Genomic DNA, 20,652 nt, shown 5'->3' with positions numbered 1-20,652 from the left:
TCACTGATTGGACAGTGATGATGAGACAGAGCAGGGTGGGAGGGACTCTAGTCTGGGTGGGAGGAGCACTGGTCTGGGCGGGAGGAACAAAGGTTTTGGCGGGAGCTGTGGTTTGAGCGAAGCAGTCCGTCGCACAATGGCCGAGCGCTGAGTGTGTGGCTCGCTGTAGCTGTGCTGTCTGGTCAAACAGGAGCTAGGGGCCACTAGGGGCCTCTCACAAGAACCGCCGTTAATGGCAGCGCTTATCCTACTAGTGGCTGAGCTAACGGTGCTGCTCGTCACACCAGGCGTGCTAGCGGCCACGCTTGCCTGCAATGTTTTGGGGCCATTGCTGCTGCCGTTAGTGTTCATCCGGGCCAGGAAGTGCGGTGGAAGCAAACCGCTAGCCGTTAGCACAGTAGGTGTTGTATTAGTGGTCATGCTAGCTGTCGTATTAGCTGCCATATTAGCTGTCATGCTAGCTGTCATGCTAGCTGTCGTATTAGCCGTCATGCAAGCTGTCGTATTAGCTGTCATGCTAGCTGTCGTATTAGCAGTCGTTCTAGCTGTCATGCTAGCTGTCGTGTTAGCTGTCACGCTAGCGGTCGTGCAAGCCGCCATCGCATTGCTGCTGCTGTTGTTGGTGTTCATCCTCGCCAGGAAGTAGGAGGAGCCAGTGGAGGCGGGCGGTGACCCGCGGGGATGCTGGTTGAAGCTGTGGTGGCGCGACACGGCCACGCCCCCTCCTGCCCCGCTGCCCATCTTTATGAGCGAGTGGCGCTGTGAGTGGTGGCGGGCCACGGCTACCCCCCGGCAGACCACACCTCCCACCACCGATGACGAGTCCTCACCGGGAAACTCCGGAATGACCTGCCGCTGGAGCGGAGTGGAGGAGCAGGGAGAGGAGGCGGGGACCGACGTGGAGGAGGTGGGGTTACTGGACGAGGAGGCGGGGTTCGATGATGAGGACGAGGAGGTGCTGGAGAAGGAGGAGGTGCCAGCAGTGTCTATGGGGAGCGTGGAGGATGTAAAATACGGAGCGGACTCCGCCTGCGGGAGTGGGTGGGACTTCTGGAGGAGGCGGGGCTGGCTGCTGTGGCCGAGGTGGTGATGGCTGCCGGGGTTGTAGTGGTGGGTGCGATGGGGAGGTGGAGCGTGGTGGTAAGCCCCTCCCCCTCCAGAAGAGGAGGACAAGGAGTTCTTTGTGGGGAAGACGGAGGAGGTGGACGTTAGGACCCTGATGCCTCCGTTCCCCGCGGCACTGACCTCCTGGATGTGCTGCAGGAGCTCGTCCAACGCCGACACATCAACCGCCTGCGGCAGAGACTGCTGCGAAACATCATATAGTTAGCTAATAACAAAGCAACGAAACATGATATACTTAGCTACTAACAAAGCAACGAAACATGATATACTTAGCTACTAACAAAGCAACGAAACATGATATACTTAGCTACTAACAAAGCAACGAAACATGATATACTTAGCTAATAACAAAGCAACGAAACATGATATACTTAGTTAATAACAAAGCAACGAAACATGATATACTTAGCTAATAACAAAGCAACGAAACATGATATACTTAGCTACTAACAAAGCAACGAAACATGATATACTTAGCTAATAACAAAGCAACAAAACATGATATACTTAGTTAATAACAAAGCAACGAAACATGATATACTTAGCTAATAACAAAGCAACGAAACATGATATACTTAGCTACTAACAAAGCAACGAAACATGATATACTTAGTTAATAACAAAGCAACGAAACATGATATACTTAGCTACTAACAAAGCAACGAAACATGATATACTTAGCTAATAACAAAGCAACGAAACATGATATACTTAGTTAATAACAAAGCAACGAAACATGATATACTTAGCTAATAACAAAGCAAAAAAACATCATATAGTTAGCTAATAACAAAGCAACGAAACATGATATACTTAGCTAATAACAAAGCAACGAAACATGATATACTTAGCTAATAACAAAGCAACAAAACATGATATACTTAGTTAATAACAAAGCAACGAAACATGATATACTTAGCTAATAACAAAGCAACGAAACATGATATACTTAGCTAATAACAAAGCAACGAAACATGATATACTTAGCTAATAACAAAGCAACGAAACATGATATACTTAGCTAATAACAAAGCAACGAAACATGATATACTTAGTTAATAACAAAGCAACGAAACATGATATACTTAGCTAATAACGAAGCAAAAAAACATCATATAGTTAGCTAATAACAAAGCAACAAAACATGATATACTTAGCTAATAACAAAGCAACGAAACATGATATACTTAGCTAATAACAAAGCAACAAAACATGATATACTTAGCTAATAACGAAGCAACGAAACATGATATACTTAGCTAATAACAAAGCAACAAAACATGATATACTTAGCTAATAACGAAGCAAAAAAACATCATATAGTTAGCTAATAACAAAGCAACAAAACATGATATACTTAGCTAATAACAAAGCAACGAAACATGATATACTTAGCTAATAACAAAGCAACAAAACATGATATACTTAGCTAATAACGAAGCAACGAAACATGATATACTTAGCTAATAACAAAGCAACAAAACATGATATACTTAGCTAATAACGAAGCAAAAAAACATCATATAGTTAGCTAATAACAAAGCAACAAAACATGATATACTTAGCTAATAACAAAGCAACAAAACATGATATACTTAGCTAATAACAAAGCAACGAAACATGATATACTTAGCTAATAACAAAGCAACGAAACATGATATACTTAGCTAATAACAAAGCAACGAAACATGATATACTTAGCTAATAACGAAGCAACGAAACATGATATACTTAGCTAATAACAAAGCAACAAAACATGATATACTTAGCTAATAACGAAGCAAAAAAACATCATATAGTTAGCTAATAACAAAGCAACAAAACATGATATACTTAGCTAATAACAAAGCAACAAAACATGATATACTTAGCTAATAACAAAGCAACGAAACATGATATACTTAGCTAATAACAAAGCAACGAAACATGATATACTTAGCTAATAACAAAGCAACGAAACATGATATACTTAGCTAATAACGAAGCAAAAAAACATCATATAGTTAGCTAATAACAAAGCAACAAAACATGATATACTTAGCTAATAACAAAGCAACGAAACATGATATACTTAGCTAATAACAAAGCAACGAAACATGATATACTTAGTTAATAACAAAGCAACGAAACATGATATACTTAGCTAATAACAAAGCAACAAAACATGATATACTTAGCTAATAACAAAGCAACGAAACATGATATACTTAGCTAATAACAAAGCAACGAAACATGATATACTTAGCTAATAACAAAGCAACGAAACATGATATACTTAGCTAATAACGAAGCAAAAAAACATCATATAGTTAGCTAATAACAAAGCAACAAAACATGATATACTTAGCTAATAACAAAGCAACGAAACATGATATACTTAGTTAATAACAAAGCAACGAAACATGATATACTTAGTTAATAACAAAGCAACGAAACATGATATACTTAGCTAATAACAAAGTAACAAAACATGGTATAGTCCGCTAATAAAGTAACGAAACATGATAAAGTTCGCAAATACAAAGTAACGAAACATGATATAATTCGTTAATAACAAAGTAACAAAACATGATATAGTTAGCTAATAATAAACGAATGAAAAGATGTATTACTAAAACTAATGATAAATAATGGAATGGAAAAACCTGGGATAGATGGTGGTGGGCGGGCCCCGTTCCTCTTCGCTCCTCGTGACTGGTCGTCCTCTCCTCAGGGAGGTGCAGTGAGGAGGAGGAGGCTCCGCCCGACAGGTTGCCGTGGAGACGATGATGCTGGGACAACGAGGAGGTTGAGGAGAACGGGAACACGTGGGTCTGCTGAGCCATGGAGTTCCCCACGATGGCCATGAAGCCTGGGCTGGATCCCAGACCGGAGCCGGAGCCAGATGCCGGTCCGACGAAACCGGTGTTTGCGCCAGTGGAGCCGGCGGTGTTGGTTTCTATGGCACCGGTGTTCCCGTTGCGGTTGCGCTCGTACGCCTGGGAACGGAATGGACGCACGTTCTTGATTGGCAGCTCGGGGGTGGAGTCTGGCGTGGGCAGACCCGAGACATCTCCCTCGCCCTGAAAAACACCGAGTGCGAGAGAGAGAGAGGGAGGGAGAGAGATGATAGAGAGAGATGAGAGATCAAAGAATGTTGAACTCTCGTTGTGATTCCAAAGTAAAAGCTGTAGCTTAATTACTGGGTCTTACCAGGACCTCCAGTACTGCTGGTTTTCTAGTGCAGACGTGGCTCTCAAAGTGGGGTCCCCCTTGGGGTCGATTTGGATCCTCAGAACTATCAGTCAAGTGACTGATAGTTCGGAAGAACCAAATCGATCGTTAACGATCTATAACTCAGAGAGTGTACTGTACAAATGGCACCAAATTGACCAGTCAGCGTCTATTTAATTGTTAATTATTATATGGTGATCCACTTTGGGGGTCCGTGACCTTAACCCATTCTGGGCGGGGTTCCCTATTTGTACCTTACCCCCTCAGGCCGGGAACCCATATTTGGGTTCTGTACAGTATGTACAGTATTCAAAAATGTAAAAATTTTGATTCTGCTATATCAATATTTGAAGTTTTTCAGAAACCTTAGGTCAGGATTTAGAGGCGTTTTTAGAATCGGCCTTAGGCCTGAATGGGTTAATACTGGGAGTCTTTGAAATAAATGATTAACTGATCAAACTGAATCATGATAGATGAATTGCACTGTTATGTGCACTGTTTTTAGTTAGACTATATGGAGTATACTCATTTATTCTATTACGTAGAATAAAGTCTATTCTAAATTTGAGAAATCACACCCGTGTGAACTGAGAGTTGCTCAACAACAATGCTGTTTGGCTGCAGACTGTGAAGGGCCCTTTAGGTCACACAGCGGTATGTCAGCCGTTCGTACTCTAAACAGACGGATGGACGGACAGACAGACAGACACACACGGGCAGACATTGGCATGGTTAGGCACCGCTCAGGTTAAAGGGACACTTCACCCTTTTTGCAAAAAAATATATGTTAATGACGTTTAGAAGCTTTAGATCACTTTCCTGGGGGTATTTATGTGTGTAATATGTGGTTTTAGTTATTTTAGATTGTAGCAGTGAGCCTGTTGTCTCTGATGTCATGGACACTGGGCTCACTACCTTCCTGGACTACAATTCCCATAATTATTTGGTGCACTGCTCCTCCTTGCGGATAGGGGGAGAGCTGTCTTACTGAGACAACATGTAGTCCAGGAAGTAAGTGAGCCCAGTGTCCATGACATCAGAGACAACAGGCTCACTGCTACAATCTAAAATATCTAAAACCACATATTACACACATAAAGACCCCCAGGAAAGTGTTCTAAAGCTTCTAAACGTCATTAACATATATTTTTTTGCAAAAAGGGTGAAGTGTCCCTTTAAGAACCAGTGTCCTAGGCCTAGGGTACGTACCTGGCTGAGGTCGGGGTCTCCGAGCGGGAGGCTGTGGTGGGGGGTGGGGGTGCTGGGGGTGGGGTTGTGGAGGTTGGGGATGAAGGAGCTGTACATCTGTGAAGACGAACCGTCCAGCTTCTCCTCCTGACCCAAGAGGAACAGAACAGGGTCACATCACCAGAACACAGACCCCCTTTCCACCAGTTGGGTCCCAATGGTTCGGTTCTTTTTGGTTCTTAGTCCATGAGCCAAAGATCCAAAATTGGTGGGAAAAACTAGACCTATATTAAATTGTTTATAGCCTAGGATCAATACGAGTAAATTAATACATGATAACCCTTCCACAGTACTAGCTTTTTCATATTTTCGATTATTTTGCATGTTATCCTACATAATTAGCATTATAAAAAAATGTAAAACGTGTAATACAATAAATCATTGTCTTCGTGTAAGTACTCAATTGGGGAAGTTTCATGGTGATAAAAATGTAATATAGGTATGGTTTTGCCCACTCAATTCATAATTATAACGTTCCAATTCTGGAGCTCTGGCTCATGGAGTAAGAACCAAAAAGAACTGAACTGGTTCCCATAGAGGGTATGCGCATGCTTAAAGTAAATGGCACATCGAGTGGCAAAGCAACATGCAAAGTGAGTTTAACGTTGTTTAATGTTGTTTAATGCAATCAAATAGGACTTTTCTGTGTGGATGTATGGGCTGTCGAGGCCAGAAAGTAGTTTTTTGCCACTCAGTGGGCGTTCCTGCATAACTTCCTGGTTTGATGATGATGTCACGCGCATACCCTCTATTGGGAACCAACCAGGGGAAAAAGGGGGCATACTGTACAGTCACATACAGTAGAACCACTTCAACCCTCTGATCACGTCACCAGTTTCAGGTTTCAGTTTAGGATATCTTTTTTAAAGTGTCATTGATGGCTTGATTAAAGGACCTATAACATAAAATTCAACTTTTTCAATTTATTTTGTGTTTTTGGGGCTCCCATATGTGTTTTCTCTCCCCACAAATAACCAATTTTGAACAATCAGGCTTTCATATCATATGGGTGCTTTAATGGAAATTGCTCTCAGGAACAGCTCGACTGATTTTGGCCTCATCGTGATGTCACCAATGTCACCCTACTTTGTATATTTCCTCCTTCTTCAGTCTTCAGTTTCAAATTTGCATTTCCACTTTGTTTACAATGTCCACCATTGTTGATGTTCCAAGCTGGCATGGAATGGAAAATAATCTGTTTTTTTCTAGCACCAGTATTATAATGACTCAAATATTAAATATTCTGCACAATTATCAGCAACCTCACCACCTCAGGACAGTGTGGTACTGCAGCTAAAACTGCTTTCAAAGTCCAGAAAGAATTGCCAAGGCCTGGTTATATCAGAGTGGTGATTGAGGCTCAAACCATTAGAAATAACTTTGATGGACATAGACAATATGATATTAAATATTAAAAGCAGTTTTAAAATGTATGTTATTTGCGCTTTAAATGTTATTTATTTTCTACTGTAGCTTGATGACAGTATGAGTGTTTTGTGTCACACCACATTGTTCTCACATCCAATGTTTAGTCGGTTCTATTGGAAATGTGGACCCACGCTGTTATGACTGTGGTTGTATCTTTGTTATATGTGTGTCTGTGTCACTTATGGCTGTATGTCTGGGCTGTGCATGCAAATAGCTTGTATAGGTCGGCGATTTTTGAATAGCATACACGGCTTAAGCCCAACACACACAGGCGTTGCCGCGCGGCATCGCAGACGGTGTGTGTGAGGCCCTTTAATTTGTTATTGCATTTTCTACATCAACAAATACAATATTTGTCTCTGAGATGTAGGGGGGGGGGGGGGGACGGTACTTGAGTACATATCGGTAGTTACTTTCCAGCTGAATAATTCAGCGTGTTGATGGACGGAATCATTGATCCAAGTTATCGATCAGCTCACCTTGGTCAGTCTACTGGGTTTGGGCCAGGGACCTTTAATACTCCAGGTATTCAAAAGTACAAATGAAAAAGTATCTCGTTGCTGTCGGGTATAGAAACCTCTTATCGCCATGATAAGTTATGTCCATTTCTTTATTCAAAAATATTTAATACTTCTACTCCACTACATCTCAGAGGCAAATATTGTATGTTAAACTACTCCACTACAATTATTTGACAGCTTTAGTTACTAGTTATAATTACACTTTAGGCAATTAACAGACACTCTTTAATCCAGAGTGATTTGCAGTAAGCAAGGTCAACACTAAACAAGTTGAAGATGTGCAGGCTAATGAAGCGGCCATTTTCACTAGTTTGGGTCACGATCTAAAACGTTTGGTGACCACTGGTCTAAAAAAACATACACATGTACTATAATTACATAAGACTGCAAGGAATCAACACCGCATTATGTTCTTGACCAGTGGTTTTCAACCAGTGGTCCGGGGACCACCAGTGGTCCTTGAGAAGGTCCCAGGTGGTGCCCAGGTAAATGATGGAGAGTTGGTAACCAAATTAACCCTCACAGATCTTTAACTCTTGAGAGTGTAAAATGAAACCAAATGGACCCATGCGGGTCCATTTGGTTTCATTTTACGCTCTCAAGAGTTAAATTATTGAATTATTAAAGGTATATTCAGTGATTTCACTCAAAAAACCTTAGGTTTCGTTTTTGGCTGTGGGACCCAGCCTTTCATCCAATCAGGATAGAGAGTCAAAAACGAAACCTAAGGTTTTTTGACCCCCAGGGGTTAACTGGGGACAGGGAGGAACTCCTTATATGGCCAGCACACTCTATAGTAGAGAGGATTATCACAACAAAACAAAAAAATAAGTGATATTTGAATTAAGTGAAATCACTGAATATACCTTTAACATCTGCATTACTTAATTTACAAGGGGTGCCCAATTCACAAGAAGTCTACACAATTTTTTATCCTGTGTGCCTGTTCTCCTATGGTACCAAAATATAGCATGGAATTGTGGACCAAATCTTATCCAACGGCAACAAAATATTCAACGTTTTGGGTCTGCAAGGCTGAAACTCCTCCAGTGGTGGTTCCGTGGCTCAAATGCCGAGTAAATAATGGGCCTTGATATGAAAAGGGTTGAGATGAAAACCACTGTTCTAGACGGGCCGGGCTCACCTTGGCCAGTCCGTTGAGTTTGGCCAGGGACCTCAGGGACAGCGCGTGAGGCAGGGTGGCTTCCGGGTCGCCCTTGCCCAGCCTGGCGCTGGTGCCGCCGCGGCAGTGGGCGGACCCTGGGCCGCCGCCGCAGTAGCACGACACCAGGAGGCCGGAGAGGAGCGCGCCCAGGATGAACGCCACCAGGACGCACGCGATGAGCAGCGTGTAGTGAACGCTGGAACCCCAGCGCAGCTCCATGTCCGCCAGACCACGCACACCTGGTGGAGAGAGAGAGAGAGAGAGAGAGAGAGAGACAGAGACAGAGACAGAGACAGAGACAGAGACAGAGACAGAGACAGAGACAGAGACAGAGACAGAGACAGACAGACAGACAGACAGACAGACAGACAGACAGACAGACAGACAGACAGACAGACAGACAGACAGACAGACAGACAGATTATTCCCGGATGCTTTCTGTTTACAATATTTCCATTTCAAATGTTTTATTACATTTACTCCACTATATCTCAGAGGCAAAACATTTACTTTTTACTCATTGTAGAAACATTTTGTTTCTACAATTTGCGTATGTGAGTATGCACGCATCTGTGTATGTGTGTGTGTGTGTGTGTGTGTGTGTGCATGTGTTAGCATGTTCCTGACCTTGCCTCATCAGTCTTCATTGTCTAATTCAATCAGGTTTATCATTAGCAAACATTCTTTCTCTCTCTCTCTCTGGGAGGAAAGAAACAATCAGGAGTTTTAATCTGTGTGTGTGTGTGTGTGTGTGTGTGTGTGTGTGTGTGTGTGTGTGTGTGTGTGTGTGTGTGTGTGTGTGTGTGTGCCCACAAATTGTATTACTGTACTTACTGTAAGCACCAAATGCTGGGGTTTCATTTATGCATGCTTTAGTTTACATAGTGGAGCACCAGTGATGTGTACTGAAAATCACAAATCTATAAGCTCACAATGCACTGCAGCACGAAACGCTGTGAGCTTGTAGATCAGCTATTTTTGCATTTAGTATTGGGGTTCAAAATGGCACACACAAATAATAAGAAAAAAAAATCACACCCATGTGAAGTGAGTGGTGCAACTCCGTGTGGGGGTCTCTGGGGGGTCCAGGGTGCTTTGAAATCATCATATAGTGTGTGTGTGTGTGTGTGTGTGTGTGTGTGTGGGGGGGGGTGTTAGGCTGCGCAACAGTGACACTTGGTTGTGAAAACCAAGCAAAAGCTATTTTCGTGCTCGGACAGACCCAGGGCCCCAGGGACACACATACAGTAGCTGTCTATAGGGGTGGTTGCACCACTCAAAAAAGCACAGGACGGACGGACGGACGACAGACATGTTCCTACCATAAGCAGAGTCTGCGTTATCGTGGTTATTAGTAGTTGTCATCACATCTGAAAACAATACAATCACATGTAAACAAAACAAAACAATACAATCACATGTAAATTCACAAAATAAATCCAGATCAACATCATCATCCGTCGCATTATTTATGTGAATCCACATAATGGCCCTAACCCTAACCCAATCCACTTAATGGCCCTAACCCTAACCCAATCCACATAATGGCCCTAACCCTAACCCAATCCACATAATGACCCTAAACCAATCCACATAATGGCCCTAACCCTAACCCAATCCACATAATGGCCCTAACCCTAACCCAATCCACATAATGGCCCTAACCCTAACCCAATCCACATAATGGCCCTAACCCTAACCCAATCCACATAATGGTCCTAACCCTAACCCAATCCACATAATGGTCCTAACCCTAACCCAATCCACTTAATGGCCCTAACCCTAACCCAATCCACATAATGGCCCTAACCCTAACCCAATCCACATAATGGCCCTAACCCAATCCACATAATGGCCCTAACCCTAACCCAATCCACATAATGGCCCTAACCCTAACCCAATCCACATAATGGCCCTAACCCTAACCCAATCCACATAATGGCCCTAACCCTAACCCAATCCACATAATGGTCCTAACCCTAACCCAATCCACATAATGGCCCTAACCCAATCCACATAATGGCCCTAACCCTAACCCAATCCACATAATGGCCCTAACCCTAACCCAATCCACATAATGGCCCTAACCCAATCCACATAATGGCCCTAACCCAATCCACATAATGGCCCTAACCCAATCCACATAATGGCCCTAACCCTAACCCAATCCACATAATGGCCCTAACCCAATCCACATAATGGCCCTAACCCAATCCACATAATGGCCCTAACCCAATCCACATGATGGCCCCTAACCCAATCCACATAATGGCCCTAACCCAATCCACATAATGGCCCTAACCCTAACCCAATCCACATAATGGCCCTAACCCTAACCCAATCCACATAATGGCCCTAACCCAATCCACATAATGGCCCTAACCCTAACCCAATCCACATAATGGCCCTAACCCTAACCCAATCCACATAATGGCCCTAACCCTAACCCAATCCACTTAATGGCCCTAACCCTAACCCAATCCACTTAATGGCCCTAACCCTAACCCAATCCACATAATGGCCCTAACCCTAACCCAATCCACATAATGGCCCTAACCCTAACCCAATCCACATAATGGTCCTAACCCTAACCCAATCCACTTAATGGCCCTAACCCTAATCCAATCCACATGATGGCCCTAACCCTAACCCAATCCACATAATGGCCCTAACCCTAACCCAATCCACATGATGGCCCTAACCCTAACCCAATCCACTTAATGGCCCTAACCCTAACCCAATCCACATAATGGCCCTAACCCTAACCCAATCCACATAATGGCCCTAACCCTAACCCAATCCACTTAATGGCCCTAACCCTAACCCAATCCACTTAATGGCCCTAACCCTAACCCAATCCACATAATGGCCCTAACCCTAACCCAATCCACATAATGGCCCTAACCCTAACCCAATCCACATAATGGTCCTAACCCTAACCCAATCCACTTAATGGCCCTAACCCTAATCCAATCCACATAATGGCCCTAACCCTAACCCAATCCACATAATGGCCCTAACCCTAACCCAATCCACATGATGGCCCTAACCCTAACCCAATCCACATAATGGCCCTAACCCTAACCCAATCCACATAATGGTCCTAACCCTAACCCAATCCACTTAATGGCCCTAACCCTAACCCAATCCACATGATGGCCCTAACCCTAACCCAATCCACTTAATGGCCCTAACCCTAACCCAATCCACATGATGCGTCTGAAATACATTATTTATGTGAAATGGTCCTAACCCTAACCCAATGAAATGGCCCTAACCCTAACCCAATGAAATGGCCCTAACCCTAACCCAATGAAATGGCCCTAACCCTAACCCAATGAAATGGCCCTAACCCTAACCCAATGAAATGGCCCTAACCCTAACCCAATCCACATGATGCGTCTGAAATACATTCACTCTACATAATCAGTGGTGTTCAACCTTAAGGGTCCAAACCAAATGGTCTACATGATCCGCCTGAAATACCCCCACATTCCCCATTCTATTCATGCTGTCGTGTTCGTGTGATTTGTTCGGTTCCTACCGTGACACGCTTCAGAGTCGAGAGACTGATCTCCGTCAATGTCCTGCTCAAAGCCAGTCCTATCAGACAGACACAGACACAGACACAGACAGACAGACAGACAGACAGACAGACAGACAGACAGACAGACAGACAGACAGACAGACAGACAGACAGACAGACAGACAGACATGATTCATTAAACAATCTGAGGACATCCGTTGGATCACTGCCTTCCATCAAGGACATTGCTCACAACCGCTGTCTGTCTAGGCCTAGGGCCAACAACTTCAGGACTGACCCCACCCACCCACATCATGGTCTGTTCTGGCAGAAGGAGTAAAACAGCCAGATTCTTTCCCCAAACCATTTGACTTGTAATTAAGTGCAATATCCCAACATGCTGCTACTAAGGACTCCTGTCGTGCAATTATCCGTGCAATATCTGTCTCCTTTGAACTGATGATGTTTTAATTTAATTTTTAAATTTAGGATTTTAGTAATATAGTATTTTAGATATTTTTTTAACTGGGAGATTATAAAGCCAGTGAAACGCAATTTCGTTCTCTTATGCATTTTATGTATCTGCTGAATGACAATACAGATATCTCTATCTTCTTGAAAGGCACATCTAGGCACATTAAGAGATAAAACACAGAATGAGAAATCAATAGAAAGAAACCAAGAAACCAAACAAAATCAACTAGTCCTGCTGTCAAACCAAGAGGCACAGAGAGTGAATCGATACGACAATAAATGAAATAATTTACACGTTATGTTTATTTACATGCTGACTGACTCCAATCACCCCTGGAAGCTAAACACCTAAGCTCACCCAGGGATCTGTGAGAGAAACTCAATAACGCAACGAGGCAGAACAATAAACACTTATTTACATCTGTCTGTTCATCTATATTCAACACTAATATGTCTCTCTCTGCTCGGACGGATTCACGCACGCACGCACGCACAAACTATACAGTACACGTGTAACATATATTCACAGTTGCAGCTGTACAATTGCAGCTGTAATATCTTCTAACAAAACGTTCAGACGTGTATTTAGCAGATTATTTCTCTACTGTAACAATGCGTCTTGTACTGTTAATTTCCCTTTCAACACCAGCACGCAAATTGTTGCAAGTTGTTTTATTTTTTTTACTTTACTGGAGTATTTTCAAAATGTCTTACTTCTTCTGCGACACGATGAGAGCCACTGATTTAAACCGTGCTGAGTTGAGCACAGCTTCAATAAACAAATCAACTCGTGTAAAGTGATTACATGTAATCTGATCACGTCGCATCCAATCAGATTCGATCTAATCTGATCTGCGTCGTCTCCCACAGTGTTCAGTTGGATATCGCTGCTGTCGGCTGGATGATGACATATGTCCAAACTTCTGTTCTTTTCTCAATATTAAATAGCAGATCTACAATCTCATCAACACTACACTGTCTCCCTGCATTCTTCGTATACTATGTGATTGCCTTGCCTATTGTAAGTCGCTCTGGATAAGACAGTCTGGATAAGACAATTAAATTGTGTAATCATTAAACACACCTCAGCCCAGACACCATGTTGGCACAGCTCCCGCTCCGCAGCCACACGCAGTATGGATCTCGAGAGGAGAGACAGGCCCTGAAGACAGACAGACAGACAGACAGACAGACAGACAGACAGACAGACAGACAGACAGACAGACAGACAGACAGACAGACAGACAGACAGACAGACAGACAGACACAGAAAGAGGGGGACATAATTTGAGTAATGTAGACGCAGGGAAGCTGGAAGTACCCTCACTAAAAACGGCGGGACAACGCTCCACACGTCCCAAACTCTTCTCCCTTCTGGCTCCAAAACTGTGGAATGCACTTCCCATTGCAGTCAGAACTGCAGCATCACTCCCAATCTTCCGCCGTAGCCTGAAAACCCACCTTTTCAGACTCCATCATGGCCCATAGCACTTACCCTACCCCCTTAGATAGCATTTCTGTTGACTTAGATAGCATTTGACACAGACTTATAGCATGTTATGTAGACAGCACTATAATTGTATTGTATATAGTCATAGCACGCCATAGTACATATGTATAGCATAGTAGTAAATATGTATAGTTTCATTATATAGATATTCCACTGTTACTTTCTTAGCTTACGCATGTTTCATGATAAATGCTTTTATGTGATGTATTCCCATGCTTTTGTTCTTGCTTAAATGTAAGTCGCTCTGGATTAAGAGCGTCTGCTAAATGCCTAAATTGTAAATTGTAAATCGTACTGGTGTGTACAAACAGTCAAACATAGACGGGTGTGTGTGTGTGTGTGTGTGTGTGTGTGTGTGTGTGTGTGTGTGTGTGTGTGCATGCTTGCGAGCGCATATTATTGGCATATTGACCATTGGAATTTGTAAGCAAATGTCAGACTGTCATATGAGAGAGAGAGAGAGAGAGAGAGAGAGAGAGAGAGAGAGAGAGAGAGAGAGAGAGAGAGAGAGATAACTAACTGTACATACGAACAGAGCAACTACTGTACGTTCAAAGACAGGAAAACGGCGTGTGTATGCATGGAGGACGGGGGGGTACTTGAAATACATTTAAATAGCTGCTGCTATCCATCTTAAAATGTTTAATACCAAGTGACTGTTAAACCGCTGCTATTCGCTTCAAAAGCTCTGTACCAAGTAGTGATATAAAGTTCCTTTCAAACAAAATAGAATTTAATTCAGAGAGAGAATGTAAGAGAGAGAATACACATACTGCACGCACGCGCACACACACACACACACACACACACACACACACACACACACACACACACACACACACACACACACACACACACACACACACACACACACACACACACACACACACACACACACACCCTCACTCACACACACACACACACACACACACACACACACACACACACACACACACACACACACACACACACACACACACACACACACACACACACACACACACACACACACGTATTTATTTAGCAGATTATTTCTCTCCTGTAACAATGCTTCTTGGCAACAACTTCGATGCTGTTTATTTCCCTTTCAACACTGAAATGGAAAGCCTTTGCAGAAAACAGGACAACAAGCTCACAGCACATCACAGCAGCTTTCCCTGCATTAACAGAAAACAGAACAGACACTAGTAGAGAGCTCTGAGGGTCAACCATATAGTGTTTAATGTGGAATACCACTCATTTTCAACATTTAACTATGTCATTAATATATCCTAGAGTTGTCGTGTGGAAATAATTAAAAAGTCCCTCCCCCTTCTGTGAAGCCTAGAACTGGAGGTCTAGAACCCGGTGTCACGTGATCAGTGACATCACAAAGATGTACTCTTTGGCTTTGCAAAGTACAACTTAGTGATGTCACTGATCACACGTCCCCACATTCTAGACCTCTACAGGTACCATGAGGTGTACATCTATAATATATTATAGTAGTATTTAGTGTACTTACGTCCTACAGGTACCATGAGGTGTACATCTATAATATATAATACATATAGTATAGTATTTAGTGTACTTACGTCCTACAGGTGCCATGCTGTGTACATCGACTCAGTGGAACTCGGATCACACAGCCGCTGAACGCTACAAACAACGCATGGTGTTCCTTATCCATCTCCAATCCCATGATGCTCCTGTCCTCCTGACCCGCCACGTTACACCTGGAAACAATGTCACTCGTTAAGAAACGTTACACCTGGAAACAATGTTGTCCGTTAATTAGGGCCGGGACTAATTGCGATTAATTACGATTAATTAACTACAGAAAAATTTATGCATTAAAAAAATTAACGCATTTTAATCGCACTATTTCTTTCACTGTGAAACGTTGTCACTGGACAGTTTTCAGACGGACCTGCGCACCAAGTGTCCGTGTCCTCTTCAGACAATAACACCACCAGAAACCGCAGACAGTTCACCAGACTGGGGGAAGCCGCTGAGATCACTTTGCTTGTCCCCGTGGATTGGAAATAGGATTTAAAAGGCTATCCGATGGTAGCGTGGATTACAGCACAGTTGTGTGCAATTATTCAATAAAGAATTATTACCCCTATTACTACAAAAACAATGTTTTATTGCTTAAACTTATGTATTCACTATTCATTGATTCACTAGTATACCAAAATCCATTTGAAAAAATTGCTTTCTCACTGTTCTCGGGTCAAATAATGATATGCGATTAAATGCGATTAATCTAGATTAATTAATCGCAAAGCCTCTGATTAATTAGATATTTTTTTTAATCCCAGGTCTACCGTTAATACTTTCAGTGAACCCCCATTCACGAGTTACACGAGATAAAGACCTCTTTCCCTCCCAACAACGACTTACCCGAGTATGTCTTGACATGAGAAACGATCGCGCTACTTTAAGGTGGACGATCATGAAATGGAGCTACGTACTGTACGTTCTACTGTACGGTTCACGACCGGGTGACTCTTCAAAGGTTAGTGAAAAACTCTCCCAAGCCGTCCGTGCTGCTCATATGTTGAGTTGGCGGAACCCCCGGGATTGAACCCATGACCTCGTGGTTGAAAGGTGAGTGCTCTACCGACTGACTGACATTGACTATTAGTCTGTGACTAACTATTACCGGTATTATTATCCCATTCTGACCTGAGATCAGATTCATACGAGGTTTCCGCCGGACACACACTGGTCCTGATGAACCCATTCTGACCTGAGATCAGATTCTAGAAATGTCAGTCGCTCTTCGATTTTTCAAAAATAGCAGACCTACAAGCTCGTATCGCGCCACTCGGTGGCGCGATATGAGCTTTGTAGATCTGCTATTTTTAAATAGCTAAAGCATAACATGATGCTGACACCAAAATGGGTGCCCGGTCAGAATGGGTTATTATTAGTAGTAGTAATAGTAATAGCAGTAGTATATTCAGATACGTACAGTGTAGGGTTGTACACAGTGATGTCTTCCAGCAGTACAGGACCAGTGGTATCATTAGGATGGGTGTTGATCAGAACCTTCTGCACTCGGCCGTCTTCAGAGCCCAGAAACAAGACGGTTCGGTCCTTGAACGGACCTGCACCGGTATCCACGGCAACCTGGGTCAACCTGACCCTAGAGCAGCGATCAGTTATGCACACACACACACACACACACACACACACACACACACACACACACACACACACACACACACACACACACACACACACACAAACAATGTATTACCGGTACTCATCATATCTCCATCTGTCTGTCTGTGTGTGTGTGTGTGTGTGTGTGTGTGTGCGTGCGTGCGTGCGTGCGTGCGTGCGTGCGTGCGTGCGTGCGTGCGTGCGGTACAGCCTGAGGAGTTCTTTATGCCTCTAGTTAATCAGATAATCTCATTATGATTATGATCGTTTTTCTCTCCAGAATCCTGCAGCAACGACAACATGGTGCAAACAGCCTCTGGAAACTGCACAGAAACCCAACTAATCCGTATAATCATCACTAATTCAAACACAAATAAAAAGGAGATTTTCATGAAAATGCACCGCTTTTAAAAAAGTTAATTAAATGCATATTCCTGTTTCCAATGTCCAAAAGGGCATCATTCTGGAAGCGTGCATACGGTAGCGAACATAGCTGATCTACAAACTCACAACACGTCACGATGCGACACATAGGACTCTATTCGTCCATGCTAAACCCCTTATCCCTAAACTACTTTTTAGTTTTTACTATTTTGAAAAACATTTTTGAATAGTTAAAATAGCCAATCTACAAATTCACAGAAAAAAAGGCAAAGTATAAGGGATAAGGGGTTTAGCATGGAAAAATAGAGCCCTTAGTGAGCTTGTAGATCTGCTACTTTTGCCATTACTGAATATTTTTTTAAAGTGTAAGTGGTTATGGCTGCCAAATAGGACAAGATTCAGGCTGGTGTTAGGATTAGACATTTAGGCTAGAGGTCAGGTTTCAGAGTTTGGGGTTGGATTTATGTGAGATGGTTTGTGCCTGAAATGTTGCGTGCGTGCGTGCATGCGTGCGTGCGTGCGTGCGTGCGTACCTGTGAGAAGTGTGTGTGTAGCAGGGGGTGTGATTAGCGGAGGGAACAGACTCGTCCATCAGGGGGAAAGACTTGATGAAGCTCAACGACTCGTCGGGGAATTGTACCGACGACTTATACTCTGCTGCCGCGCCGTCTCCTGCACAGCAACCAGGTCTAAGACACACACACACACACACACACACACACACACACACACACACACACACACACACACACACACACACACACACGTATTGCTGTAAGTCAGTTGTCTTCAACCAGTGTTCCGGGGACAACCAGTGGTCCTTGAGGGGGTTCCAAATGGTCACCAGCTAAATGATGGGCAGTTGGTAACCAAATGGACTCTTGAGAGTGTAACATGAAACCAAATGGACCTGACAAGAAATCTACATAATTAGAGAATGTAGAATAATTGTTATTTTGATCAACGTTTGGCTATCTCCATGCCACCAACATCAATACAGCATGGAATTGTGGACACAATCTTATCCAACGATCCAACACAATATTCAAAGTCTTGGGTCTGAGAGGCTAAATCTCATCAAATGGTGGTCCCTGGCTCAAAATGCTCCATACATAATGGACTTTGACATACAGGGTTGAAAACCACTGCTGTAAACTCACTCACAATAATTGGTGACAATTATCATCAAAGCCATAATCGTATCACCAGCTCTGTATAATAATATAAAAAACTATCACTATTAAAAAAAAAATCCGGGCCTGGAAAGTTCTCCTATAGCCAGGAATAGGGCACGGAACACACATAATCATAAATACCAGTTTCCTTCCTATTTTCTTCTCAAGGTTCCAGCGCGTTCAAACGTCTGATTCAGATCAATGTGCAGCACAAAGGCAATTTCTCCCCCATGTACTGTACAACTTGTAATTTAGCAAATTGAAGAAAAAAAAAAGCAGGTTCTTCAGCTTTATTCAGCATGTAATCAATCTCCACAGCACAATACATGCTGATGAGAAGCATTCTCCACACTTCCGTTTCGTCTTCACAGTCGCGCAAATCTATTTTAATATACATAGAAAACATGTAAGCATATTATATAGCTTGCTGCTTAGAAGAAATGGAAATAAAACAATAAAATAGAAATATATTTTAAAATATATTTTCGTGAACGGAAATGGCAGCTTCCTTACTCGGATTTCGGGAGGTATAGTTATATATAGGTATAGGTATAGTATGTCTGGCTACGTGAGAAAACACGACCTGACAAGCACATGGAATTGTAGACATTGCAATCAGTTTGACTCGGTTTCATATAACAAAGCTTGTAGGTCGGCTATTTTCACAATGTTTGCCTTTTCTTTCATGATATTTGACAATTTGGTATTAAAAATGTCTTCAAAGTCATTAACTATTGTGACTTCAGAAATGTGCAGATACCCTTTAAACACTATGGTAAACACCATAGTCCATTGAAAATAACATGCTAGCGGATTCGGACACGGGAGTGGATGGGAGCTCTGTTTGTTTTTGTTTTTATTTTTTAAACCTTGGCGATTAGGTACAGTAATTCAGTGGTTTCATTTTACGCTCTCAAGAGTAAAAATTATTGTTAAACATATCATGTATTACTTTGTATAACATTTCAATACAGCATGGAATTGTGGACAAATAGTTTATATATTATTCTATAGTTTTGGGTCTAACACACAACATGCGTCAAAAGAGGTCCTTAATTGGCAGGGAAGGAATTACCGTGGTTTGGGGACCTGGTCTTCAGCGACTGGAGACCAGGTCTTTAGGTCCTCTGGTCCTAAAGACCAGAGGACCAAAAGAGGTCCTTGGCAGGGAAGGAATTACCGTGGTTTGGGGACCTGGTCTTCAGGGACTGGAGTCCACGAGGAGTCGCTGGTCCTCTGCTCCTTAAACCTGCCGTTGAACACCTTCTCTATGTCGTCCATGTAATACAGACACACCGCTGAGCCCGGGATGCTGAGAGAGAGAAAAACACTGGCTGATATATCGGCCTGGCTCTTATCTTCATTTAGCTCATCCTATCTATCTGTTGAAATACAGAAGGCCATGGATTCAAGTTAAAGGTATATTCAGTGATTATGTTTTTGTTTTGTTGTGATAATCCTCCCTACTATAGAGTGTGCTGGCCATATAAGGAGTTCCTCCCTGTCCCCTGTTAACCCCTGGGGGTCAAAAAACCTCTATCCTGATTGGACGAAAGGCTGGGTCCCACAGCCAAAAACGAAACCTAAGGTTTTTTGAGTGAAATCATACTTTTTATTTTTTTTATTGAGTGAATATACCTTTAATTTAGCTCATCCTATCTATCTGTTGAAATACAGAAGGCCATGGATTCAAGTTAAAAAAAAAAGAGTCAGTAGATTAAATGAAATAT

At 42.6% G+C, this 20,652-nt stretch overlaps 1 protein-coding gene across 1 annotated transcript in view; it reads right to left on the bottom strand.

Annotated features, from left to right (window-relative positions):
* The window catches only part of LOC310874425 (semaphorin-6D-like), a gene marked incomplete at its 3' end in the record, with an annotated part of 37,598 nt that continues 16,946 nt past the window's right edge, over positions 1-20,652 (bottom strand). The window contains exons 11-21 of the mRNA XM_083787233.1: positions 20,103-20,234; positions 18,281-18,436; positions 17,170-17,343; positions 15,785-15,925; positions 13,785-13,862; positions 12,245-12,303; positions 10,023-10,070; positions 8,680-8,939; positions 5,548-5,673; positions 3,771-4,187; positions 1-1,308 (exon numbers count right to left, since the gene is read on the bottom strand). Coding sequence (XP_083643359.1) covers positions 1-1,308; positions 3,771-4,187; positions 5,548-5,673; positions 8,680-8,939; positions 10,023-10,070; positions 12,245-12,303; positions 13,785-13,862; positions 15,785-15,925; positions 17,170-17,343; positions 18,281-18,436; positions 20,103-20,234 — 2,899 coding nt within the window. The remainder of the gene's footprint in view (positions 1,309-3,770; positions 4,188-5,547; positions 5,674-8,679; positions 8,940-10,022; positions 10,071-12,244; positions 12,304-13,784; positions 13,863-15,784; positions 15,926-17,169; positions 17,344-18,280; positions 18,437-20,102; positions 20,235-20,652) is intronic.

The sequence above is a fragment of the Protomyctophum parallelum genome (genome assembly GCF_964188405.1).
Source record: "Protomyctophum parallelum genome assembly, chromosome: 1".
NCBI classification, from domain to species: Eukaryota; Metazoa; Chordata; class Actinopteri; order Myctophiformes; family Myctophidae; genus Protomyctophum; species Protomyctophum parallelum.
Note: the sequence above shows the minus strand (reverse complement) of the source record. Positions and strands in the feature narration are given on the sequence as shown.